Source organism: Hipposideros armiger, unplaced genomic scaffold (assembly GCF_001890085.2).
Source record: "Hipposideros armiger isolate ML-2016 unplaced genomic scaffold, ASM189008v1 scaffold_132, whole genome shotgun sequence".
Lineage (NCBI taxonomy): Eukaryota > Metazoa > Chordata > Mammalia > Chiroptera > Hipposideridae > Hipposideros > Hipposideros armiger.
In genome coordinates, this window is record NW_017731482.1 from 1,336,936 (window position 1) to 1,364,714 (window position 27,779).

The window sequence follows — 27,779 nt, forward strand, 5'->3', positions numbered from 1 at the left end:
CTGGCTGGTTCAGTTCCTTTGACTTGGGATTCTTTAAAATAGCTCCTTCCAGCTCATGAAAGAAGAGCTACCTCAGGTAATAAAGGTATGTATGGGGGGGTTTGGGTGGTGTTGGACTTGTCACCTTTGAGAGTCCGAAGGTCAAGGCCTCCCTCAATGGGCTGGGCAGGGCTCTCCCAGGCCTCCTCTTAATAAGAACAATGATAATAACTGTCATTTCTTGGTGCCTACAAAGTGCTAGATATTTTACATATATTATTTCTATTTTCACAAACTATGAGGTAAGTACTATTAGGATTCTAAGTTGTTGTTTTTAAAATAACAGTTTTATTGGGATATAAATTCACATACCATCCCCTATTTAAAGGGTACAATTTTTAGTATATTCATAGTTACGCCACCATCAATCATCGCAATCAATTTTAGAACATTTTCATCACCCCTCAAAAAAATCCCCATACACATTAGCAGTCACTTCCCTTCCCCCCAGCCTCAGGCAATCACTAATGTACGTTCTGACTCTATAGATTTGCTTGTTCTGGACATTTTATATAAATAGAATCATACACTATGTGACATACTTCTGCTACTGGCTTCTTTCATGTACTATATAATATTTTCAGAGTTCATCTGTGTTGGAGCTGTGTCAGTACTTCATTCTTTTTTATGGCTGAGGACCCTAACATTTGTAATGCTTGTTTTACAGGAGAAAATTAGTTTCAGAGAGGGACAATGACTTACACAGGTCACACAGCTAGTACATGGCAGAGCCCGACCTCCAGCCTGTAAATTATAATGTACTCGGGGCCTATCTGCTGTGACCCCTGTTCTCGACGACATAACATTTGGAGGCTCCAGCATGGACACTGCTGCAGCCAAAGGGGGCTGGGGAGGGTGCGTGGGGCAGGGTGGGAAGGGTCCCCGCAGCAGCTACTGTAGGCTACATTGATAGGCACTGAGGGTAAGGGTTGGGCACATCTGAATCTGGGACCCAGGTGATGGGGGGAAAGAGGGGAGAAAAAGAAGGGGACAGGGGAGGGGAGGGCAGAGGAGGAGAGGAAAGGAAAGGGAGTTAACTGGGTGGGGCGGAGGAGTAGGCAGAGGCCATTGCCGGATTTGGGCACAGAGCCATGGCCACGAGGCAGGTGGTCACAAGTCCAGATGCTCAAGTACAAAGCCTGGACTGTGCCTGTCCTCCTTGGACCAAACTCTGCTCTAATGATAGCAGAATGGGCAGTTGTAAGAGTGTTATGATGGAAAGGGCTGCTAGGGCTACTGAGGTTGGGAGGGCTCAGGAACTAGGTTCTGGGCTCCACCTGGAAACGCTGGCCTGGAGGTGGTGGGTGAATTGCAGTGGGTACTGTATATGGGGAGGGACAAACAGTAGGAACCAAGCAAGGGGGCAGTGCATGGAGAAACCGAGGGTGGGCGGGCTCCGCTTGCTTTGATCTGGGAGCTTTTTAAGCCAGGTTTCCTGTCCCCAGAATCCAGCCTGCTCCAGAAGTTCCAAGGTTGGCTGCTATGGGTTGGGATCAAGCAGCCTCTGGGTGATCAGAAACACCTATTTTCAGGTCTCTGCGGAGTAAGTGCTCAAAGGGAAGTGGGGGAGACACTGGTTAGCTCTCTGTTGGTGGTGGTAGGAACATGTGCTTCATGCCCTTGACCTGTGCTGCATGACCTTGCAAGGCATTTCACCTCTGAGCCGTCACTGGGAAACAGACCTAACTTCCTGGAATGCAGTGGGTTTCAGACCCTAAGGATGCCTTCGTGTCATGGAGGCTGCCCTTGGCTTGGGTAGAAGCAGCCTGTGTCCTCTGGTGGCCTTATCCTAGCTTGACCCAATCAGGCTATTTACAGGACCTGAAGCAGAATCTGGAAAAAATATTCTTCACCTGCAGCTTAACACCTCAGGCCTGGGCCCCTGACTGCCCTGCTGCAGGTTCTGTGTGGCCTCAAGGGAGGTCGAGCCCTAGGCCTTGAAATTGAACTGGTGAACTCAGAGGGGGGCTCTGGGGAAGGGGTGAGCTCGCAGGCTGAAGTTTAGCGGGCTGAGGTGAACAGGTGAAGTGGGGCAAGCTGGTCTGAGGGCACCGTGTCCTTCCTTGGGGTTCCTGCATCGCCCTGTATCCTCAGGGCATGTCTTGCCTGTTGCGGTTATTGTTTACCTATCTACTGATCTATCTGCTCCAGGAGCTCCAGGAGGTGGGGCGGAGGCGGGGTTGACATTTCCTAAGCGTCCACTAAGTGCCAAGTGCAGGCCAAGCACTTTCATAAATGTCATCTCATGTAATTTTCACAGCAACCCTATGAAGCTGGGGTTATCATCTCTGCTTTATAGATGAGGCAACAGAGGATCAGATGAAGGGAGAGTCAAGCCAGAGGGAACTTATTGGAGAAGTGGCAGAGCCAGACCAGTCTCTTCACTGTCCCCAGCTGGATGCGACCCGAGTGCCCTCTAGGTTCTCTTTCTGGGCTCACCTCCACACTTCTCTTCTAGGAAGTCTTTTCTGACTGCTCCAGCCCACATGGTCTTTCCCCATGAATTCCCCAAAATTCAGAGCCCTTACTGGCTGTAACCTGTTTTGGTCACTGAGTGCTGAAGCCTTGCAGCAGCTTGAAAATGGTGATTCACTTCCTAGCTATGTCAACAGAGGCAAATTATTTAACTTCGTTGAGTTTCAGCTCAACTATAAAATGAGAATTCTAATATGACGTCTGACAATTAAGTTCGCAAACGTTGTAACCGTGTTGCTAAAGTTTTTTGATATCAGAGGGATTATTCAGTATGAATTTGTACCTACTGGACAAACAGTTAACCGAGTTTACTATTTGGAAGTGCTGAAAAGGCTGCGTGAAAAAGTTAGATGACCTGAACTTTTTGCCAACAATTCACGGCTCTTGCATCATAACAATGCACCAGCTCACACGGCGCTGTCTGTGAGGGGGTTTTTATCTTGTAAAGAAATAACTGTATTGGCACACCCTCCCTACTCACCTGATCTGGCCCCCAATGACTTCTTTACCTGAAGATAAAGGCAATATTGAAAGGAAGACATCCTGATGACATTCAGGACATCAAGGGTAATGATGGCCATTCCAAAAAAAAGAGTTCCAAAAAAGCTATGTGGCATTGGCACATAGCTTCCCAAGGGGAGTACTTCGAAGGTGACCATAGTGATATTCAGCAATGAGGTATGTAGCACTTTTTCTAGGATGAGTTCACAAATTTCATTGTCAAACCGCATATGTAGGTTATAGAGTTGTTCTGAGGACTAAGTGAAATGACCTGTGCTTGGGGTCAGGAAGCAGGGCCCCCCATGGTATTTTGCTGACTTTCTCTCCCAGCCACTTTGCACATCTTCACTCCTATCTTCCCCACAGGCCTTGCCTATCGTAGCTGCTCAAACATGTAGGGTCTGATAGTCTAAGCCAGAGCTACCCATCCTAGAGGGATGGGGGATTCTGAGTGGACTTATTCCAGGAGACTCCTCCACTTTGCTGATAGATTTGAGGCACCAGCAAACACTGGGTGTCACCCTAATCTGGACCAACCTGATGTTTGGGGGAGCTCAGAAGTCTGGTGCCTGGGTCCAGATGAGCTTCTCTGAGGAACTGTATGGTTGTCAAGCTTTTTCTCTGGCCATTAGAGCACAAATTAATTCTTAACACCCTGTCCAGTGGCCAACCCAGAAAATACTTGTGTGCAGAATACAAATACCAATATGATTTTATTCAAACACAGGCAGGAACAATAACCTTCAGAGATGGGTAAAAAAACAATAAGTTAAAAGCATGGTTAGAATTTCAGACAATCAGAAAACGTTTGAAGGAGGTGATTTCCCCCTCCTCTCCTATTGATTAATGCAACACAGCAGAAAAATAATTTATACCTGTAAAATACCCTTATTCCCAGGCAAATGAACTGGAGGTGGCTGTAGCATTTCCTCGATTATGCACGATGCACACAATCTACACCCCCCTCCTCCCCAAACCTTTAAGGCAAAAATGACCCATCATATTCAGGCAGAGGGTGGGCAGTAGGCTGTCTCAAGGACACTGGGAAGTTTCTCAGTTGAAAGATGCCTGCCTGGGTCCCCTGGTCAAAAGATGGTGGGCCACTTGGGCACTGGAGTCCATTTTATTTCTAGCCTTTGCCTCACCATAGGAGGGAGAAGCTGAAGTCCTCATAGGTGGACACCAGGCCGGTTTGGGATGCTCCCCCAGTCTAGGCTCACTGGGTCTCGCAGTGCCCATGGACTAAGCTGGTGGTGGTTTCAGGACTCTGATAGCCCTGAGGGAACGCAGGCCTGGTGCCTTCTGCAAGCTGGACAAGGCTGAGGGATGGTGGGCAGGTGAGTCCTTCCCTCAGTCTCTCAGGCTGCATTAGTCTTTCTGTGAGTACTGGGAAGAAAATATCTTTGCGATCCTGCGAGTTTCTTCCTCAGGCAGGATGGGGGGCAGCGAGATAGGTCTTGGGCGACAAGCCCTTCGGGAGAGGGCTCCTCCAGTGGCTTCGCTCTTGTCCTGGAGGGGAAGTCAGCAAGGTTAGCACTGAGGATATGGCACTGCCAAGAAATTAATTTGATTCCTCTCATCTTTCGGTCTTTTGGCTAATAGGGGTGCAGAGCTGACTGGTTTACAAAGCACTTTACATGCCCGATCTTGTTTAACCCTCGCCTCAACCCCATCATTCCCATGATGAGGAAACTACAGTTCAGATGAAATAAACTCAAGGTCCCACAGGAGTAGCAGAACTAAGATGTGAACCAGCTCAGATTCTCTAGGCCTCTGGAGGAGGGGCAGTCACCTCAGGACAGGTTTGAAGCCTCATCCCTTCTTTTGCTGCATGAGTCTAGACAAGTCATTTGTCAGTTCTGAGTTGTAACTGTCCCACATATGACCCTGGGAATATATCCAACTTCCGGGGGAGAGATGTTGTTGAATACTAAACTGTTGGCCCTTTGGGTTCTTAGAGGTGTTAGGTGACATGAAGGACATTCTCACGGCCCTGCTACCAAACATCTTGGGCTGGCATGCTATCACTAATTCCACCTTTACAATGTGTGCACTTGGCTTATTCCGTTGTGGTCCTCTGGACTCCTCTAGGACTCACTCATTTGCTCACTTAACCCTCCACCCCCTATTTTTTGGTGCTTACTCTGTGCCAGGTTCCTGCCTGAAGGAACTCAAAGCTATATGGGAAAGCTACCCCGGACAGCTGGCTGAGAGTAAGGCCCTGGGGAAGAGGTGGGGGCCTGGTAGGGAAGATGCAGTGCTGAAAGGAGTCGTCACCAGAGGAAACCTGGCTGACGTCACAGCATGCAGTCTACCCTGTGGATGGATAGTTCTTCTTGTTCCCAGATCCCAGGAGCCAAGACCTTCACAAGCTGCAGGGGCAATATGAGTGCACTGTACCACTCCTTAGGCAGCAAGAACCAGCCTGGTGGAGACCCTAGAGATGGAGAGTACCTCCCCGCCCTCTGCAATTCTGCTAATGGGAGACTGAGGCCCAGCTAGAGTGGCTTCTTGGATCAATGACATTCAGTAAACCTTCTTTCCTTCATTTCTTCAACCTATTTAATGCCTACTGTGAGATGGGGACAGATACACAGAGCACAGTTCTTGACCTCCATAGCTGAGGGTTAAGCAGGGGTGACAGAAAGAGCTACTGACAGAATCAGAATTGCAGCCAGGATATAAGGGAGTGGAAGTCAGGCATCCCTGCTCTGCTGTCTGGATGTCAGTTTCCCTCCTATGGAACAGAGGGAGGTGGGCAATCTGGAATTCAAAATGCCAAGGGAGTGCACACAACCCGAGTAAGTTCTCGGTACTGACAGCCCACAGGCAGGGTTCCTGAGAACCAAGGGCAAAGTGGTGCTAGGGGCTGGGAGTGTCCAGCAGAGACTAGCAGATACGGCTCCCCGTCTTCCACGCAGGCCTAGGCTAAGGGGGGAAGAGGAAACCTACCCTTTGCTGGTATATGTAGTTCTTCCTTCCAAAATAGGGGAGGCACCTGCCTTCCAGAATGCCTCAGGCCAGGGGAGGCCAGTCGCCCAGCCACTGCCCGTTTCCTTCCCCTTCCAGACTGGGTGCTCCTGTCGGACATGGACTGAGTCTGATGCTTATGACTCCAACAGGACCAGGTCCAACATAGGAGCTGGGTAGCGGCTAGACCAGTGCATGGGTAGGACCAGGCCGCAGTGACTAGAGGCTTAAACTGGGTGGGGAGGAGACTACTGCTTGCAGGAAACATCTCCTTCATTCATTCTGGAACCATGGTTGTCGGCCTACCATGTGCCAAGCCTTTAGTTGAGTCAAATCCTTTCTGTTGCATTTTAAGCCTCAGTATACCTCTCTCTACTCCCAAAGTCCAAGTTGTTTCCTGAGCTATTTAGGATTTAGGAGTGACACCAAGTCCCATTCTAGTCCTCTGGCTGTACTGTATGTAGATGGATCTCCTGGGTTGCCAGCTATATCTTACTTTCCATTTCTTTGTCTGCTACCATGAAAGGGGGCTAGGGAGGTGTTTTTTTCTATAAGCCAGATGGGAAAACAAAAGCCTAAGAGCATGGTCCTCTATCTCAAGTCCTAACACCACGTCTCTGTGTCTTCTCTGCCAGAGGAGAAGCATTCTCTGTTTTGGAGAGGCTCTGATGGGTCTTGCTTTCCCTGGTTGGAAGGGCCAAACACCTCAGTTCATGAAATGACCATCAAAAGACCTTTTTTGATGATTCATCAAACCTTTCAGGAGCCTGAGATCTATTCAATCTGATCAATTCTTAAGGACAATAGGTAGTCATGGTTCTTGTCCACATGGGGCTGCTCAAGCTGGAGAGGCGACAGATGCCGACCTCCCCAACAATCACAGAGGTGAGGCCTAGAGCGTGGAAGCAGAGAAAGGAGCAAATCCTCACGGCTGGGAAGGTCGGGGGCGGCTTCACACAGAGGTGGGAGCAGAGTGGAGCGGGCATGAGCTCATTCCACGGGCAGAAACAGCATGAGCACGGGCCTGCACCCGCCTGCGGGGCCAGCGTCTGCCCTGGAGCTGAATCTAGTGTGGCGGGTTCAGCCAGCCTGCCAGCACCCACACGCAGACTCAGCGACCTAGGCCTTATCTCCCGGCCCAGGCCCAGGGACCAGGACAGGGACAAGGCTTGGCTCTGTGTACAAGGAAGGGCAGGGGTGTGGAAGGACAGAGAACACAGCCTCAGCAGCATTTGCCTTTTGTTGACCTCAACAGGGTTTAAAAAACATCTTGACTAATAGTGTAAAGGTTCTTTCTTCAGGACTGCTACCCCGAAACATACAACCCTGGAGGGACTGGGCAGAAGTGAAACTGCCCAGAGCAAGGACACTCCTCTGAAATACTCCCAGGCTCCTGCTGGAGCCCCAGGGGCACAAGCAAGTTGTCAGCATAGCTTGGGATCTGCAGGAGCCCCCAGCCTTCCTAGGGAGGCAGGAAGAGCCCAATGGAAGCGGAATCATCAGACTGAGGGGTGCAGGGACCCTGGCGTCCAGGCAGTGGGTGTCATATATGGAGTAAAGTCCTGGGAAGGGTACTTGAAGAAGGACTTGAAACAACATGAATAAGGAAGATGAGAGAGGGTGTTCCAAGTGGAGACTCAACTTGGGCACAGGTGTGAAGAAGGAATTCTTTGCTGGGAAAGCAGCGGGGATGGGCTTGGCTGAGCTGTAGGTATGGAGAGCGGAAGGCAAACCCGGAGGGAGGGACTGGTGCTTGCTGAGGCAAGTTCGTAAATGTCTGGGGAGGGATTGACCATATTCCTCTTGGACCTTCCCAGTGAACAGGGGTCAGGGGTAGGGGCGTGGGGGCGACTACTGTCCTGGATTGAAGGACAGAAGTGGTTTTTCCAGTGGTCTGGCTGTTAAGCATGGCAGCAGGCCAGGGGCCCTCAGACTGCCCCCATTAAATCCATGCAGCTCTAACATTAAATCCTCCCACTTCCAAATATGGGCACCTAGATACCCAGGTCATAAACATGAACAGAACTTGCAGCCTACAAGTTGAGACAGATGTGTCTTAAAGGAGTCGTCAATGCCAAAGGTAGATTTCTGCTGGGGTGAAAATAAAGCATCAGGGAAGGAGGAAGGAGTGGTGGTGGAAGGAAAATTTGGGGTTTCCTGGGCTCCTCAAATCAAGAGGCTAACCCTGGCTAGGGAGCTGGTTCTAGTCCTGGCTCTAGCATTTCTTAGCCAAATGATTTTGGGCACGTCACTTCCTCTCTGGGCCTTGGTTTCCCCATCTGAAAACAGATCAGGTGGAGCAGGCAATGCAAGAGGTGGTGCTCTGTGGTTCCCTTTGGCCACGTCCCTGTGATGCAGTCTTCTCCAAGCCGCTGTGCTGTGGGTTCCCTCCCCTGCAGTCCCCAGATGCCTCCCCCTGAACAGGCCACATGCTCTCAGGAGGGCGGGAGGTGCAGGTGCCCCCATGTACCCCTGCTTCAGGTTGTCCCTGGGACTTTCGCACAGGGGAGGCAGCTGGGGTGCGGCGGGTAGTGGAAGGAACACTGGACTGTGGCCCAGCCCAACTACTCCACTTGCTCGAGGACAAGAACTTTCTCTTTCTGGGTCTCAGTATCTTCACTGCCAAATGGGGCTAAGAACTTTGGTTTGGCCTTCTTACCTCAGGTCTACTTGGAGCTGAAATACAATTTGGATGTGACCAGCGCTCTGGTCAGGTACGACATCTTGCAAAACACAGGGGCTAAGATTGAGCTAGAGGTGACACCAGCTGCAGAGTAAAATGAAGGCTTGCTGTTGTTCTCAGACCTCATCCCAGGCAGCAGAGCAGGAGTGGGGTACAGCACCTCCTCAAGGTGTGCCCAGTGCTAGGCCAGGCCTGGCCAAGCTTCCCCCACTCCACTGACCCCCGCCCAGTGAGCCTCTGGGCCTGGCATCAGGCCTGAAGTTTTGTTCTTTTCCAGAGCAGCTCCCTTAAGTGACCTAAACACTGACTCAGGCGCTGGAAGTGAAATTTTCCAAAGCACTGAAAACTGAAAGTAAACAGCCGTCTGGTTCTGGCTGGCTGGGTGGGCTTACCAACAGATTGCTGAGGGCTCAGTAGAGCTGCCTGCCTTAGCTCAACTTTCACCCCCTTGGCTGGCTGCCTTCCCCTGGGGCGGCTCCCAGAGAGCTCTCTGAAGGCCGGGAGTAGGACTTGGTGCTAAAGAGAGCAGCAAACTCAGCAGCTGCAGCTAAGAGCAGGGGGAAAGTGAGGACAAGACACAGACCAGAGGCCCAGCCCTGAGAGGCAGGTTCTGTATCTGACCCACCAGCCCAGACGCAGCACGGCTGGGGCCCACACTCCTAGCTCACACTCCATTCCTTCAGTAGAGCGCTGGTCACGTGGGTCTCACCATCTACAGGCTCCCTGTTGCTCACCGTCTAATGCCTCCCTCTCCTCCCTCCGAGAAGCCTTCCCTGACAACAGGCCCATTCCACAGGGCCTAGGGTTACTCTCTCACCCTGGGCCTGTCTCACCATCTACACAGTGAAGAGGCCTCACTAGATCAAGACTCCTCAACCTTTTGAACCCATCCCCTGCCAGTGAGAGAGCTCGAAAGTCCGGATTCCTGAGAGTGAAGGGTTAAAGTGACCCTCCCAGAGCTCCTGGCTCTTCCCAAACTCTGGCCTCAGAGGCTTTGCTTCGGCAACTTGAGCCTGGCACCTACCCAGCAGACCTACAGGCCCTTTTCCTCGAGGTACCTGCCATGTTGCATCCTGGACCAGGGTGGGCACCGGCCAATTCTGGCTGTTTCCCTAGTCTTCTGTACTTCCTTGGCCAGGGAGCTCAGCTCCTTCCCAAGCATTTTGTGGCCTTTATCAGAAACCCTTTAACCTTTAGTTTCCTCTTGGGGCTCTGCAGAGGGCTAGGGTGTTGGTAGCTCAAACAAATGAGACAATAGGTCGCGGCCTCCTGCCCTAGGCGGGGCAGCTCAGCCATCGGGCCTGGACCACAGGCTTAGGAGCACCAGGGTTAGGAAGTTCCCTTGGACCGCTGCTGATCTGATCCGGTGATTCTGTGGTGGTTGGGGTTCTCTACCAGGATTGTGTATCTCTTAGATACCTCTGGGTTTGGTGAAGGGAAACCAAGGAATGGAAAAATTCCTCGGAGTCCTGGGAGAAAAGCAGCTGCCTTAAAGTCTTGACTAATAGGTAGGGTAGGCCATGGACTTCTGAGGTGAGGGCTCTAGCACCCTTAGTTGGGGGCGGCATGTGTCCTGGACCTCTAACTCAGGGTCTGAACTGAGCAACAGCTACAGCCCTGAACACTGCTCTCCATATTTCTGGGGTACCCTTCTCAGCACCCTACTTTCAGTGCTACACTCTATCCCTTAGTATTTCTTTCCTACCAGTGTCCCCAAAACATAATAGCATGAGAGAAGACTTTCAATAAAAATGATAAAAAATACATTGTGAACATTCATAGAGTTCTTACCATGTTATGTGCCAAGAACTCATCTAAGTACTTTACATATCTTACTCAGTTAATCCTAACAAACCTGAGGAGGCAGGTACATTTTTCCTGTTTTTCAGATAAAGGAACTGAAGCACAGAACAGTTAGGTAACTTGCCCCTGGTTACACAGCTAGCAAGTGCAAAGCTGAGCTTTACACTTAGGCAGTTGGGATTCAGAGGCCATGCTCCTAACCACGACCTACAACTGCCTGGTAGGAGAGAAGAGCGAAGTAGAGCCACAGATTAAGTCTGTGTTGCCTTCCCAGAGACCACAGAGAGACCTTGCCCAAGACCTCCGAAAGCCAGCAGAAATCAGGTTTGCACTCTCAGCCCCCCGGCTGGCCTAGGGCACCCTGAGTGCCGGTCGTGTCTGAAATGCTGTGGTCTGGCTGCGTGGAGGTGAGAACACAGGGTGGGAGGCAGTGGACAACCTGCCTGGCCTTGTCCCCGACTTCCTGCCTCCTACACTCTTCAAGAACAATAGCTTCTGGCTCCATGCCTGTGGTTAATTCAGGGGCTTCTTCATGATGTGGGCAGAGCCTGGCCTTGAGGCAGGCGGAGGGGCCAAGGCTCAGATGACAGGTTGCTTCTTGCTCTTTGCTTCTGATTCCCAGCTTAGCTTGATTGTTTCTATTCCAGCCTGTCTCTCCTCATCTCTGGCCTTCTCTCTAGCTCATATTGTTTGTTTGTCCCAGATGCCAAATTCTATTGATTCTCTGAGAGATTCATTTTCTCCAAATCCACAGCCTGCAAAGCTTTTCCTTCATCTTTGTTGAATTCTACTCAAGCTACCCCATGTGGTTCTGTCTTCCTTCCCTATACTCATTTTCTTTGCTTTGTTTTACTTGAGTGTTAATATAGGCTAAAGTCATCTGAGGAAGTTAGTGAATGGTGTGGAGGCCAGCGTCTTTCCAAGAACTGTGAGCTCCCAGAAGGCGGGGTCCATGACACCGGATCCAGTTGTTTAGGTATTGCCGGCGCTTGGTAGGAGTTGGTGGACTTACAACATAAAGCTGGCTCCCCTGAGGAGCTGAGCTCCTAAGGGAAATGTCTGTACATTTGACAAAAGATGTACTGGGTTGTCGGAAAAGTCATGACGCATTTTTGCAATGAAAAATAGAAAAAATACGTCATAACTTTTCTGGCAACCAAATATATTTCAAGTTTGAGGCCCCAACTACTTCCTACTTTCTGGCCTGTCTGTCCTTGGGCTCAGCTCTGGCTCTACTAGTCACCAATGGGAAGTAACTAAAGGGTTCTCAGCAGGGAAGTCACATGATTTATTTAACACTGAAGGGCAAAGCGCGGAAGCAGAGAGGCAAGTTAGGAAGCTCCTGCAATAATCTAGGCAAGAGATGACAATGAGTGAGACCAGGGTGGTAATAGCGGGGGTGCTAAAAAGTGGTTGGATTTGGATATATTTCAAAGGTAGAGCTGCTAGAATTTCCTGGTGGATTGGAAACAGAGGCGCCAGGGAGGATCCCAAGGGTTTTGGCCTGAATAACTAAATTAAAAGGATAGAGTGAGTATCTATGGATTGGGATGGGAAAGACTGTGCAACAGATTTGAGGAATAAAATCTGGAGTTGAGTTTGGGACATGTTGAATTTGAGATACCAATTAGATACCCAAGTGGAGATGTTGAGTAGGCAGTTAGACATATGAGCTTGGAGTTACAATGAGCTAAATAACCATATGGAGCCTTCGGCATATAGAGGGGATTTAAAGCCTTGAGATCAGATGTAGTCATCTAGAAAGTGTAAATAGAGAAGTCTAAAGACTACACCCTGGGTCGCGCCTATATTAACAAGTAGGGGAGATGAGGAAGGCCGAGCAGGGGCAGCCAACGAGGGAGGAGGAGAACCAATACAGACTGATGCTTTCGAAAACAAGGGAAGTAAGTGTTTAAAGGAGAGATCAACTATATCACATGTTGCTGAGAGGTCAAATAAATAGGGCACTCAGATAATAATTGGTTTAGGAATATGGAGGTTTCTTGGATTTTGGCAATCTTGAAGAGTCTCTCCCTATTCCAGTGGTAAAGTGGGGTAAAAGTGTGATTATAGCGGGAGATCACATTGCCTGCAGTATGGAGAATGGAGAGTGGTGGGAAAGCGTGGATATGAGTGACACTAGTTAGAAATAGTCATGGGCGAGATGCCTGGGACTAGGTAACAGAATGGTGAGCAGTGAGCGGATTCAAAAGACACATAGGGGTTAGAATTAACAGGCCCTGGTAAGAGACTGGCGGAGAATCGTGGGGGACAAGGGAGTAGGAGGAGGGAAAGATGACACCTCTGCTTCTGGCAGGAATAACTACATGACGGTGGTTGAGTTTACTGAGATAAGAAGCACGGGTGGTAGAGGGACGCAAAGGAAGGTGACAGGCTCAGGTTGTGGATATAGTGAATCGTTTGCAACATCAAAGAAAAGACATCTAGGATACTGGTAGATCCATGTGTGTCTGCAGCATGGGAGAGGAGTGTAGAGAGATGAGAGTCACCAAATCATAAACAGTAACTGAAGTAACTGGGGTGGTTGAGCTTTTCTTAAAGAAGTATCTACAAAAGCAGAGGGAGTAAGCCTGGGGAAAACAACATGTATGCTGCTGCTGTCTCATCTTTTATCTCTTTCCTCCCCTTTAGGGAAGTTGATAAACTAGTTTGCTCATAATGGCTAAGCAAACAGAATCAAAAGTTGCTTTAAATAAAGCCAGGAAGCTGTCCCAGTGAGGAGGTGTTTCATCTAAGATGGAAGAGAAAGCTGAGGCAGCTGAACTTGACTGATTCACAGGTAATTTGAAACTCTGCCACTGGATGGCTGTGCAGCAGTCCCACTAAACCTGCCATCTCAATCCTGCCTTCTTGAAGAGGGGCAGCCGTAAGACAAAACTGTCATGAGGAAGCAGAGCTAAGGGCTGGCCTCTACACCCAATCTCGATATTCTACAGTACAACCACCCTGTGAGGCCTGATAACTCTGCCTGGCATATAAGAAAACAGACTCAAAGATCAGAAGCCTTGAATAATGTCGCAGAGACTTATATCCACTACATGTAGGGATGAAGGGGGAAAAACCTGCTACACAAATGCTTGAAGTGGAGACTCTCTGGGAGCTCCGGGGCCCAGGTGCTTCACTTCAATGTGGAGCGAAGGATGAGGCCTTCCCTTAGATCTTGCGATGAAGCCAGAGCAACTGGGCCAGCACTTACAAGCTCTCTTTTTCAGGGATGGGTCACTTGCCCTGGCCCTGAAGCAGGTCAGCTGCAGTACAGCAGTCCCAGGACACTGGCTGAGAAGAGCCGAGCAGCCTCTCAAATTGCTCCGCTTCAGCCTTCAGGGCCAGGGCTGGCGTTAGGAGGAGGCAGAGTAGATGGAATCTTCAAATGGGGGTACAGGACAGGGTTCCTCCCCCCCCCCCCACACACACACTCACTGTGAGCTGTTGACTGTGCCTGAAACATTACAGAAAATAGAAACTTCCATCAGATGGGAAACCCTACCACCATATCTCGAATCCTGCCTGCTGAGGACTCATCTTCTCCATCTTCTCTACCTTCCCTCATGCTACAGGGAGAGTTTTCTTCTGCCTCTCAAAAGGTTAACACCTCTACACATGCTCTGGACGCCATGCCCTTTGACCCAGGAACTGTTCTTTTTATTCTCTCTCCTGCATCTTCCCCTTTTCCCTTTCTTTACTGGGTCACTGCACTAACATACAGAAAGCTCTAGCTGTTTCCACATTTAAAAACTAACAGCAAAACACCTTCCCTTGATCTCATATGCTACTCTAGCCACTCTCCTATTTCTCTGCTGTACATGCATGGCCAAATTTATGGAAGGAGTTGGTGTCTCCATTTTGTCACCATTTAATCATTCTCAAAATTCTAATTATGTATGATTTTGTGATTTCATTGTGTAATATATCAAAGAATCTATGTAACACGTGAATTATAAAGTGTAATAAAAATCAACATCTATAAGCCCACAACCCAACTTAAGAATTAAAACATTATTCATACTGTTGAATAGACCGATGGGCTCCTCCCCTACCCCATCTCCTGCCTCCACAACTATGAACACTGGAGTCAAACTGCTGAAAGCCAAAGAGAAAATCTTAAAAGCAGCCAGCAGGAAAGGTTACATTACATTCCGGGCAACAACCATATGAATGATGGGTGCTTCTTATTGGAAACGAAGGAAGTCAATAGTGTGGAGTGACAGTTCTAAAATGCTCAAAGAAACAAATAAACAAAATTCAAGTTAGAGTTCTGTATCCAGTGGAAAAAAATCTTTCAAAAATAAAGACAAAATAAAGATATTTTCAGACAATTGAAGCTGAGAACATCAGTTACCAGTAGGTCTGTATTATTTGAAATTCTAAAGAAATTTCCTTTAGAACGTATGAGTCCCCTTAAAGGGAACTGGTCCTAGACTAAAATGAGGATGCAAAGAAGGAATGAATAATACAAGAAATAGTAAACATGTGGGTAAATATAAAAGACAGTCTTTTGTCTTGAATTTTCCCAAGTGAGGCCACTTTTAAGACTTTCAGAATAGAGACCCCTAAACTGAGGTTACGGTGCCCTTGCCCAAATACAATTCACAGTTAAATCTAAGGTAAACCATAAGCATAAGAAAGTTAAGCAAAGTTCTGACTTATCCCATGGAAGCTATTTCAATGCTTTAAAAGATATATAATTCTTAAAATTTTGTCTCTCTTAATTTTGGTGCCTTTACTTGCTGTGCCCTAAACACATACTTGATTTGATTCCTAGGTTATCCAGCATTGGCTGGCAGCCAGCAAAGAGCATAAGACTCAGAAAATACATGGCTACAAACGCACCAGGTTATGAGAGAGCCCATTGCCAGTGAGGATGACCAACCTCTTGAGGTTTCCTGGGATGTGGGACTTTCAATGCCGATAATGGGGCAGTTTTTGGGTGAACTGTGATGGTTGGTTATCCTAACGAGGACCCAGAATGAGCTCCCGAAGACAGAAGTGGCCTTGAGAGCAGCAAACAGTGGTGTTTTACTATGGTCAAAAAAGAAAAACAGCCGGAAAGTGTGAGACTTATCTTCTCAAAACTAGACCTGCCCTTTAACTGAAGTGAAAATTCTTCCTTCTCCCTCCTCCACACGTTGTATCTTAAGTTTAACAGATCAAAGACAGCATGTCCCCTTGGAGGCTGGCACGTTGCGAAGGCGGAAACATGAGGGCAGGAACAGCAATTCTGCTTGGCAGGTCAGGGCTGACAGCTCAAAGTGGCGCACAGACCGCCCTGTGGGGCATGACTCACTGACACTTCACCCACTTGGCTGGGAGGGGAAGAGGGAAAGAGAACTAACAGTATCTGCTTTTTTCCTCTGGGGTAATTCTTGCCATCATCCTATTAGATAAGAATTATATTAGCCTGATGCTATTTATAAGGAACCCGAGACTCAGAAAGGTCAAGTCACGTGCCCAGCATCACTTAGCTACCGAGTAGCAGGTTAAGCATTTCATCGTACTGGCATCTCGCTCCTAGGCTCCTGCTTGTTGCCTGGACATAGCCCTGTGACCCTCATGTATATGCTGATGGGCATGTGTGGGACATGCAAGGGAAGATGCAGGGAGGAAAGATATGAGCCGGTGACCAAAAACCAGAGTAGGAATGAAGGTGACAAAAATGCAGAGCTCCTGAGGGGGACTGGCCTCTCCCCTCCTCCAGGAGAGAATTTACAAATTTAATAGAGATGTGTGAGAACTTAGATTGGTCCATGTGCCAAATAAATGAGAAGTCCTGAAAACGGTGCTGGGGAAGTTGAGGGAGGGTGGGGGAAGGAAAACCAGTGAAAGGCTTAGACATCTGATGGCTTCTCTTTAGGATGATAACCCCAGGCTCTCAGGATACTCCTGGGCTGACCCCATCTGTCATCAAAGTAGGCTCTGGCAAAGCAGAAAAAGTGCTTAAATTTCAAAATGACACCTATTTAAAAGAAGGCAAATGGGCTAGAAAAATATACCGTAAGCCAAGTGTCATGATTTTAGAGTGGTATAATGACAAGCACAGAGTTTGCAGTCATATGTTTACAATCACTTACTAGTTGGGAGACCCTGGGCAAGTGACCTAACCTTTATGTGTCTATATAAAATAGAAATAATAATACCTCATGGGTCAGTATGGGAAGCTCTGAGCCTCAGTTTTCTCATTTATTAAATGGGGGTAACAACAGTACCCATCTCATTGGGTTGTTGGAAGAATTAAATGAGTTTATACATGTAAACACAGAATAATGTCTAGTACATAGTAAGCATTAAATAGCGGTGAGCTATTACCATTAATAATAAACAAACGAATACATTTTGTCCATAGCATGTATTATTCTCTGAAGTTATACTTTTTTTTTTTTTTAAAAGTTCCATGAGGCAGGGGCTCTACGCCTTGTTCACCCCAGGACCTAGAATGGTGCCTGGCACACAATAGTACTTTATGGCTCCCTTCTCCACTACATCACTGCAATTACTCTTCTGAGATCACCAATGAGCATCACGCTGCCAAATCTGAAAGACAACCCATTCTCCATTCAGCACCCTGGGTGAATTCTTTAAAACTGAATTAGATCATACTCCCCTGCTTAACACACTTCAATGGATATCCTTGCATTTAGAATAAAATCTGAACTTGTTTCCATGGTTACGTCCTGTATGTTCTGGCCCTGCTGCCTCATGGTGTCGGTCTCTGTTTCAGTGCCACTGGCTCTGCATTGGTTCCTAGATCATGCCAAGCTCTCAGCCTCAGGACCTTTGCATTCACTCTTCTCTCTTCCTGGACTACTCTCCAAGTTCCTTTCATAGCTGGCTCCTTCTCTATATAGTACAGCAATTAGAAACCCAGGTTGTGAAACCAGACCGCTTGGGTTCCCATTCTGGCTCTACACTTACTACCTGTGTGAAGCAAGTTACTTAACTGCTTTGTGCCTCAGTTTCCTCATCTTAAAATAGGGATAAAAGGGCTGGCTGAGTGGCGCGTTGGTTAAGAGTTGGCTTGGGACACCAGCTCTGAGCAGCAGGGCCAGGGTTTGGATCCCACATGAGGGCCAGTGACACTGCCCTCTACAGCTAAGATGGTGAACAACAGCTCAACCTGGAGCTGGGCTGCCGTGAGTCACTGGTGACAGTGTAGGCTGCAGCCCCTGCTGCAGTGGGCTGCTGTGAGCTACCCAAGTGGCTGGCAGCCAGTGTGAGCGGCTGGCAGCCGGCGTGAGCTGCCGTGAGCTGCTGTCCAATGGCCTGTGAGCGACTGCCTCACCTGGGGAAGAGCGCAATGATAATACCAACATGGGCCAGTGAAGCGACGTCCTACACAACTAGACTGAAGCACAAAAGGATAGCAACTTGTCTGTTCCCCTTCCCCGATTCCCCAACACTGTTCCCCTCCCCCAATTCCCCAATAAAATCTTAAAAAAAATAATTAAAATAGGGATACAGGTGTGTACCTCATCAAGTTGCTGAATTATGTGAGCTAATATATAAAGTGCTTTGAACAGTGCCTGGTACCTGGCAAGCACCACCACAACCGTCTTTCAGCTTAAACACGGCCTATTCAGAGAGGCCCTGTTCTTCCTCAGAGCACCCAGTATTCACCCTAATTTGTAAATATTTTTTGTTTATCCAGCACAATGCCTGATACAGGGTAGCTACTCAATAATACAGTTGGAATAGTTAGAAAAGTTATTTTCTTACTACCTGCTAGAAAGGTCAGGTACTGTGCCAAGGCAGAAAAGAGGAGAGCTGGGATTTGTACCAGGGCTCTAACCACCTAACTCGGCTGAATGGTGACTAGTCATGAGGTGTTCTGTAAACAAGCAGATACTGGTCTCCTCATTCAGCTTTTATTCATCTGTCGGGTCTCCATCACGCACACTCCCCTTTGCCTAGATGGAGCTCCCACAGCACTCTGCATGCATTTCTTAGCTGAGTCCTGCCTTTATGCTTCTGCGCTCTCTCTCCCAATGTCGTCTTAGCTGAGGACGCCCTGCCCTTAACACATTTTCTCTTCTTCCGTTTTCCTGAGCTCCTTGCCTACTGTTGGACCCACAGGATATGCTCAGTATGAGCTTGGAGAGTGATCACGGCCACTGCTTTTTCAGGAAGGTGGCCTGGGGCAGCTCTGCATTCTATACACTTTCATGGGAGAGACGGTGACTCTACAGGAGGGAGGTCGGCCAGCTGTCCTCTTACCTGATCTGTTGTGGCTGGTGGTGGCAAAGCTGATGAGAGGGAGAGCATCCGCAGGGAGGCCTCCAACTGCTGGGGAGGTAAAAAGAAGTTGGGCACAATGGGCTCTGGGCTGCAACGCCGTTAAGGGACACAAACACCTAGAAATCGTCCCCTTTGGCAGACAGCATCTTCCCTGACCTTAATCACCCCCATTCACTTTTTCTCCCGACTGGTTCTGCCTGTGCATCCTTTGCTCAAGTGGTTCCCTCTGCCTGGAAAGCCCTCCTCATTCCTAACAAATCATAGTCTATGCTTCTTTATGGGTCTGTTCAAATGCTGCCTCCTCCAGGAAGCTTTCTCCTAATCCTTGCCCACAGTGATCCCTCCTTCTTACTAGTCCAGAGCAGAGTCTGCAACACAAGATAATCCTTGATGATTTAGTTTGATGAGTCTCAGGTGTTTCAACATTCCCTATGCTTCTCAAAGGCAGGGATGCTGTAGTTCCCTTCTGTTACCTCACTACTTCCCCGGAGCTCCACATGAGGCTGGTAGGTAGCAAGCACTGAATGATACTTGCTGAGGGCTTGCTGGCCACTAACTGACCTGTCAGCAGTCAGTCAGACTGGGAAGGTGGCTCCAGGGGCAGTGTCTTAGATTGGTGGGAGGTGCCTGGCCCTGAAGGAGGGTCTGTCCTCCTGGTTGTTCTCTGAAAGGAGGGCTCTGCCTAAGTGGGCACAGCTGGTCCACCCTGTCTGGCCCTTGGAGGCAGGTATTAGACCTTGTACCTCTCCTCCATAGCCTATGGGGGCATCAGGATTGTGCTGAGAACATGGTGTTCCATGAATATTTGTTCAATCAAAGCAGATTCAGCTTGGGAAGGGAGGGAGGGGGCTATTTTGATGTTCTAATTTTTTTGTTTCTGTTCAATAAAGTATGGTTCTGATTCAAATTGGTTTATCATCGTTCTTCCATGCTAGACTTTGAACTCCAAGAGGACAGAGATAATCTTTCGTAGCCATACTCCTGTTACCTGGGACACAGTACGTGGTCAATACTGAATGAATGAAACGCATCATTTCCTGCTTTGGTTCAAGTTCCTGCCTCTTCTTCTGAGGCCCTGGTGACATAGGGCCTATTTGCTGTTGCTGCTCTGACTTCTGGGGACTCTGTCAAACAATCAGCTGATGCTGTGGGGAAGGAACAGCTTTCTGTGGTGTCAGGGGTGTGTGTGAAACACCAAAGCTCCCCCTCTCAGCCCATCACCTCCTGCCTTTCTAAGCGTCCTGCTCCAACAGTAACCTCCCACTTAATAATAGTACCTTTTGTTTTGAGGATTAAGAGTTTACACAGGCGAAGTGCTTAGAATGATGCCTGACACACAGCAAGCATTCAATAAATGTCAGCTGTTCTTGTTTCTGGTTAATGGGAACAGTTGCTTGTTCTCACTGTCCTTACACTGGTTCCCTCACCCACCAGTTTGCCTTCCATTCCCCTCTTTGCACTGTCCCCCTTAATGCTAAAGCCAGTGAGTCCAGGTCAGTCCATGTTCTACTGGGCCGGTCTTAGGCGTCAGTGCTGACCGCTGCTCCCTTACTGCTCCCACACCGCCTCCCGGCTCCTCTCTGGGTGTCTGTCCTGCCTGCCCTTTACATACTGGTGATCCTCAGGCCTGTCCTGTGTGTTTCCTGGACATAGCCCCTTCCTCGCTCTCCCTGCTGCCCTATCTATTTCCAGATGCCTACCTTCATGGCTGATCTCATCCTGAACTCCAGGCCCAGATGTTTTACAGGCACATGTGCCAAACAGAAATCTGTTCTTCCCCCCAAACTATCTTTATGTGCTGTTCCCTTTCTAGTACATGACAACACTACCCAGTAACTTGTGACAGAAATCTCTAAGTCATACTTTGTTTCCCTTTGCCATGCACTGCCCCTTCCTATCTAATCCTCTCAAATCTATCCCACTCGTCTTCATCTTAAAGCAATCTATATTTTAGGTCAGACTTTCTTCATCTTTTATTATTATTGCAAGTTTCCCACCTGGTCCCCTTGCTTCTAGTTTCTCCTGATCTAATCCATTTTCTACAGGGAACTGGGTGACTTTTCTAACATGTAAATCTGACCACATCACACTCGTTTACCAGTTAACATCTACTACACACTATGTATTAGGAACTACACTAGGTAGTTTATATCATTAATTTTCATTTTCACAACAACCCCAAGAAAGGTTCTCTTAAAGATAAGGAAGCTGAAGTTTAATTTGCTTGCAAGATAGAGTCCAAGCACCTTAGCCAGGCATAAAAGGCCCCTGAAGATCCAGCCCTGCCTCACCTCTGCCCGTCCCACCAACCCTTGGGCTCTCGCCACAGTGCACTGCTGCCCACAGACCAGGTTCTTTCCCCTGGCTGTGCCTCTGCATACAGTTTGCTTTCTCCTCGCTGTCCACAGAAGACCTATTCATCTTTAAGGTCTGCTCTCATGTCTCTCACTGGGATACCTCCAAGCAGAGTTACAGCAGCTTCCTTCTCTTTCTCCTTAGCATTTGGTCCACGTCTCAGCACTTAGAACAACAGACTGTCATCACCTATCTCCTACCTCATCATGGGAACTTCTCGAGGTCAGGTCTGATTCAAATCTCTATTCTCAGTATGCAGTACTTGTTTTTTCAAATGAATAGTTGGGAAGGTCTGAATTAGGGCCTGTGACTGCTTCTCCACTGACCATACACTCTTGAGCACAGCTAAAATGACCGTAAAGGCAGCAACGTCAGAAGCCAGGCTGAGCGAGGCCAGGACAGACCTCCACTGAGGCAGCCTGCCGTCAGTGCTCAGCTTCCCGTCACTCCACGCTCTGAAGCCTTCCTTGAGCCCCCACTCCCGACCCTTCGGTTTCTCTGTCCTGCATCAAGGATCACATCTGTGTGGTGTGTGCAAACGTTTCCACTCATGTGATTTTCTCAAGAATCCTGAGAACCTATGATAGTTCAGTTCAATCTGTATTTACTGATCTCTTCTCTGTGCAATGTCTGTCTGGTGCTGGGAACACAAAAAAAGGTAAGGTCCCTGACCTAGCTGGAGAGTATTTAGTCTGGTGGGTAAGGGCTTACTGCCTCCATCTAACAGGTGAAGAAACTGAGGCTCATGTGCCTGAAGTCATAAGGAACTGGGTCTGCAAGGGCTGAAGTCACGGCCCCTGCCTTGCAGTACAGAAATACCTCTACTCAGTAAAGCAGCCTGCTTCGCCTTCCAGCCATGCAATAACCCCTGCTTGTTGTCGGGATACTACTGTATAATAGGTGAGCTGATGTGACTGATCTCAGCAAATGGTTAGGCTGCACATATGAGGGCTGTTGATGGTCCAAGTGGTTTCCTTTCCCTGTAACATGTCCATCTGGATTTCAAAGAACGAAGAGGGGGATTGTCAGGTGCCCCTTCTCGCCATCAACACTGCCATACTGGGGAGGTTTGGGCAAGTCCATTTCAATTGTGCCCACCTTCACTCCCCTTGGCTCCATCACTTGCTTTTATTAATATTAATTAATATTAATATTAGACATTATTATTAATGTCTATAAAATTAATATTAGACAAGTCACTATAACTGAGCCTGTCTCCTTAAATGCAAAATAGAAATGATGATACTGATCTGAAAGGTCTGTGATTAAATGAAAAATGTATGTAAAGTACCTGACACACGGTAAATGCTCACTCAGTGGTAGTATTCTTCTTTCCCCTTACTGCACCCTCCATTTCTATTTCAACTGAGATTAATGGTCTCATTCCTTAGAGCCAGAACCTTGCCTACACGTGTAAAATACCCAGCAGATTAATCAGATAAATCCTAATAAATGTGTTCCCAACACCTAAACCTGGTTCAGAGCATTATGCTTCAGACGGCTGGTGTTAATGGGAGAGTCGGCGCACCCTGTCAGTGCAGATGTCTTCTGAAGGGTCTCCCCACACCCCTGAGTGCATTCCACAAGGGTGGCAGCCTCTGCTCATGCTCACACTAGGCCGGCCTATGCACCAGCACTCAAAATGCGCTGAGATGGCCTAAGGGGCTACATGTGGGAACATCAAAGGATACAGGAGGTGGCTCTGCTTTGTGGAAGCTTCTGATCCAGATGTCGCCTGCTTCTGCCTGATGTCAGAGCAGTTCATAGGTGGCCTCTTATGGTTTTCCCTTTTGGTCTGAGAGGCTAGGTATAGAGGGAATTCCTCAAAGCTATCAGCAGAGTCACTTAGCTCGCTGGAGGCAGCTATATTCTCAGCCTGGGCCATTGGCTTGGGCTCCTGGTCCTGACCTGCCCTTTGCGAGCAGGTGCTGCTCTGCTGGGCTCCCGAGAGTGTCACGTGTCGGATGAACTGAGGGTCTGCTGAGGCAGGCTCTCCAATCCTGGCCTGAGAGCCCGCACCCTCATAAGGAACAAGGTTTTGGCTAGCAGGACCCTGCCTAGGCATGTGGGGATTGACAGCCCTTTCTGGGCTGGACAGAAGGCTACTTTTGGCCTTGAGCTCCTCTCTGGGGCAAGACTCTGGAGGAGGACAAGAGGGGCCTACCCTTTGCACCTCATCAGCCTGAAGGCTAATGATCTCACTTGTGTCCGACATGAAACTGGACCAAGGGCTAGTTTTATCTGTTATGGTGGTGATCTCATTGAGTGTCCTGGGCTCAATGATGTCTTCTTCATAGTCCTCATCGCTGTAGGCTGGGCCTGCCTCAGTGTCCTCACTGCTCTGCATGCTTGTAATGGGTACTGTGTGTTCCAGGGCCTCATGGAGCATTCGCCTTCCACTCGAAGTCTCTTCAAGAGTAGGGGGAGGTGGGGACTCTGTGCCCTCATCTGGAGCTTTTGCCAATGGCAGGTCTGGAGTTGTGCTTCGTTCTTCTTCCATCGCCTCTGTGTCCTGAGCATCTGGGAGAGCGGTAACGTCTCTGCTTCTACTCCTGGATCGGTGAGAACTCAGAGATGCTTGAGAATTCCTGGTGACAGTCTGCAGATCTGAACAGCAACAGATATCACTCTTACTACAAGGTAGGGCCACAGACCACTCAACTTCCCCACACTAGCCTCTAGCTTCAGAAGTATTCTTGCAATCAGACTTTGAACAAATCTTAAAGATAGTTAAATCCACCCAAGAGTCAGTGAAACTATATCCAAGGCAGTACAATTTCTAGCACTTTATTCTAATATCAGATCAAAATCTAATCTATTCATAGTTGTGGTTACATCTGTAGAAACGCTTTCAGAGACTATCTGCTCCTGCTCAGGAATTCTTGGGAGCTGGGAGTCCTGGCGGGCATGTTCATGCTTCCATTTACTTCAGTAATTACCTAGATTAAAAACCAAAATGAGAATCCACTTATTTACCTATTTGATGACTGCTATTAGAACTATCTATTTTACCTGGAAAGTAAAAGCAAGGAAATATCTATCACCCAGATGATAAGGCAGGGGAGGTTTACAGAGAAAATGGAGGCAGCATGGTGTATGGGAAAGAGCAGAGGCTTTGGGGCTGGTAAGTCTTTGGTTCAAATCTACCCATTTTGTGGTTGCCAGCAAACTATTCTCTCTGAGCCTGTTTATCTTTAAAACGTGATGAACACCAGCCTTTCCACGAGGTTTTGGTATAAAAAATACAAGAGCTAAATGGGCCTACACTGTGTGGCACATATATAGACACTTAATAAATGTAAGCTACTAGTCACCTCACATTGTTTTGGGGATAAAATGGGAGGGAATACATTAATAAATAGGCCCAGTACATGATATATGTTTCCATGATTACTGGAGAGGGGAAAGGAGTTGGGAGACAAAACTGACTCCCAGGGGGTTAAGTGTCACGTCTCCCTCACAGCACCTACCAGAGTGTTCAGTCTACAGGAGGTACTGGCTGAGTTTAATACATTACTTTTCAGGTCTCAAAGGAGAGCGAGTAGATGTGTGAAAATGGAACATCCCTGCCTGCAAACAGGAACAGGAACCAGGAAGCCGACTTAGCTGATCCTGGTCCTTGGGCCTGAACTTCCCTTCTGTTATGGAGCAGTCTTTCTGCTTTTTATAAACCAGCCCATCTTCGGGGCCTTGCTCTCCTGCATCTCCTCCAGGAAGCCCTTCCAGGTGCCCTAGCTAGATGAGATGAACTAATCAGCTTTGTTCTATATGGAAGCACTTAAGAACCTGCTATTGTGTAACTGTCTATATAATTCTCCCATCAGATTGTGAGCTTCCCAAAGGCAGAGACCATATATGTCTGATTCTTGTTGCAATTTCAGGTCCCAGCAAAGGAGCCGGCATGTGGATGTAGCATAAATGAAACCCCCATTCAGTAACTCACTCTCAAGCTTCACTCATATCTATTATCTAATGACTTCAAAAGCGTACTGAGACATGATGAAAGTAGGGGGAGTTTGTTTAAACTGGTTTCCCTGATCTAATCACTTCTCTCTTTCAAAATTCATCCTCTCCTTGTGAAAAACAGTTCTCATCCTGTTATTTCCTTGCTTAGAATTCCCCATTTTCTTCCAGGATAAAGATTAAACTCCCAAACTTGCCTTCAAGGCCCTCCAGCCTCAATCCTTCAATTCTTCTCGCTCTCCACATTTAATATATCCCTTTAAAGGGATTCCCTATTTGCTCTTACCTCTACCCTAAACAAGCCTCCCTCTGTTTTGCTCTTATGCTTTCTTTCTGGGGGACAGTTTCTTTGGTTGACTATAGAACGTATGCTTGATGAAAGCAGAGACAATGCCCGTCTTGTCCTTCACTGTATCTTCCTGGAACTAGAAACACAACAGTGTCTGGCACAGTTGGTGCTCAGTAAAAACCTGGCTGAATATTATTTCCAAGAAATAGAAGCCAAAATACAGAGTATACTTCTGGGGCTACCAAAAGGTTAAGTATCTGGGAAAAGAAGGTAGGAAAAAGGCTTATATCTAATATCAATCTTGGTGGCTTTTCCCTCCTTTAAACAGAAGAAAATGGAACTTATCCACCCCTGTGTACAATTTACACATTTTCCTTGAGCAAAAATGACACCGAATGAGAGCTAAAGGTGCTGATCTAATTGATTTCTCAGTATTCTCCAAAGCATGTAAGTAAGTTCCCAGGGTCTAACCCTGGATTCTGATTAAGTATGATGGGGCAGGACCCAGGAAAAGTTTATTTCAAAATAAGTACCTCAGGTGATTGCTAGACTCAGGCAAGTCTGAAAATACTTGTTCTAGAGAGATCTCTGTCTGAGCTGCACAGTGGAATTACCTGGGGAGTTATGAAAAATACTGATGCCTAGGTCCCACTCTCAGAGATCCTGATGCAACCGACCTATGGTGCAGCCTGGGCATCTGGATTTTTAAAAGCTCCCGCAGTAGTTCTAATATACAGCCACAGTGAGAACCACTGTTTTCAGGGTTTTTCAAAGGGTAGACAATGGATTACCAACATCTAGAAGCATCTGAGGTGCTTGCTAAAAACACAAGACTTGTGGGCTTTGAGAATTAGAATATGAGATATATCTGTAGTTGATTTTTTCTGAAAACAGAGTGGCACAAGTTCAAGAACTGCTACTGAAGAACTCATCTAATCCACCTCTCTCTCTTTTTTTTTTTGGTTGGGGAAACTTCAAGAAGGAAAAGGGTAAACTCAGAGTCAAATAGTAAGTCCATGCCAGAAATCCACCAACAACCCCACCCAGGTGTCCTGCCTCTCAGTCCAATGCTCTTCCCACTGCACATGCTCCTGTGTTCTGCTTCTGTGCCTCTCCTTTCGAAAGGAAGACGATACATGAATAAGAAAGATGATGAGCGCTGTTGGTCTCTGTTGGTCACAGGGACTTGTCTGAGGGAAGACATTCAAATGCTTTGGAATAGGCACTCAGTGACCATAACTCAACAAGAGGGGCCCTGAGCCATACCCTTGATTAAGGAGCCAACTTGCAACACCAGGTTGTTGGATTTCTCCAGGATGCACTGGCTGCCAGGGTCTAGGCTGCTAGCTCCCGGCCCATGATGGTCCCTATGGCTCTCCTGGCGCTGCAGGATGGTCTGAGTCTGAGGACTGAGAGGAGGCAGAGGCCTGGTGAGCTTCTGGCTGAAATACCGCTGGATCTGATCTAGCTCACTCAGATTCCTCCTGTAGAAAAAGAAGGGGAGAAGAGGACAAAGGGTCATTCAATGGGATTACAAGCTTCTTTTATGTTCTGCTGACATTCCACTGCTTGAGCTAGAACCTTAATACCTCTCACTTGGTCTATTAATACTAAGACCCCTCTCTCCAGCCCAATAATTCATCCTTCATTTCTCTGACTATAATCCCGCTGCTGGAGACAACTTTCTTCCCCTTCTGTATGGTTAATGTGATTCCTCTTCTGATGTCCAGCAAAAATCCTACCTTTTTGTAGAGAACCATTTTTGACCATCATTCCAGTCCTCATCCTCATGTCCTCTTACTCAGACAAAGGCGAACACTGACCTTTGCTACCTCATAACCATTCCGCTTGTTTAAGCAAGCGACCTCTGCTAGCAAGCTTCCCTGACTCTCTACATTGATTTAAGGGCCCCTCCACAGTTCTTTCTGTACTTTTCAATCACATCACATTACATATTTGTTGTGCATTTATTTCCCAATGAAGTATGAGCTGTGTGCTGATTCCTTTGCATCTGTTACATTCAGCATAGTGACTGGCACAAAATAAATGAACGCTGAACAGATAAATACACATGAATACATTACTTAAAAAAACAAAAAACAAAATTAGCTCAGGTGGTTAGAGTGCAGGCTCATAACACCAAGACTGCCAGTTCAAGTCCCACATGGGCCAAGGAGCTGTGCCCTCCACAACTAGACTGAAACAACTACTTGACTTGGAGCTGATGGATCCTGGAAAAACACACTGTTCCCCAATAAAATTTCTTAAAAACAACAACAACAAAAAAAACCACTTCTATTCAAAAACCTTTAATGGGGCCACATTCATTCTTTTTTTTTAAATATTTTTTTTTTATTGGGGAATTGGGGGGATGGGAACAGTGCTGGGGAATTGGGAAAAGGGGAACAGACAAGTTGCTGTCGTTTTGCTCTTCAGTCTAGTTGTGGAGGA

At 47.7% G+C, this 27,779-nt stretch overlaps 1 protein-coding gene and 1 long non-coding RNA gene across 4 annotated transcripts in view; one reads left to right on the forward strand and one right to left on the reverse strand.

Annotated features, from left to right (window-relative positions):
- Positions 1 to 14,472, forward strand: LOC109386324 (uncharacterized). Its single transcript, XR_002124772.1, has 2 exons — positions 1 to 85; positions 13,124 to 14,472. It is a non-coding gene; the product is annotated as an uncharacterized LOC109386324 (long non-coding RNA).
- Positions 3,193 to 27,779, reverse strand: part of C2CD3 (C2 domain containing 3 centriole elongation regulator) — a 117,073-nt gene continuing 92,486 nt past the window's right edge. For 2 of the 3 annotated variants that reach the window (XM_019649338.1, XM_019649340.1), the window contains 4 exons: positions 26,595 to 26,812; positions 22,768 to 23,683; positions 18,701 to 18,809; positions 3,193 to 4,524 (listed from right to left, as the gene is read on the reverse strand). In XM_019649338.1, coding sequence (XP_019504883.1) covers positions 4,384 to 4,524; positions 18,701 to 18,809; positions 22,768 to 23,683; positions 26,595 to 26,812 — 1,384 coding nt within the window. In that variant the 3' untranslated portion in view covers positions 3,193 to 4,383. Of the gene's footprint in view, positions 4,525 to 15,256; positions 17,021 to 18,700; positions 18,810 to 22,767; positions 23,684 to 26,594; positions 26,813 to 27,779 lie in introns of those variants that run through there. The other variant, XM_019649339.1, reaches the window with a different exon arrangement.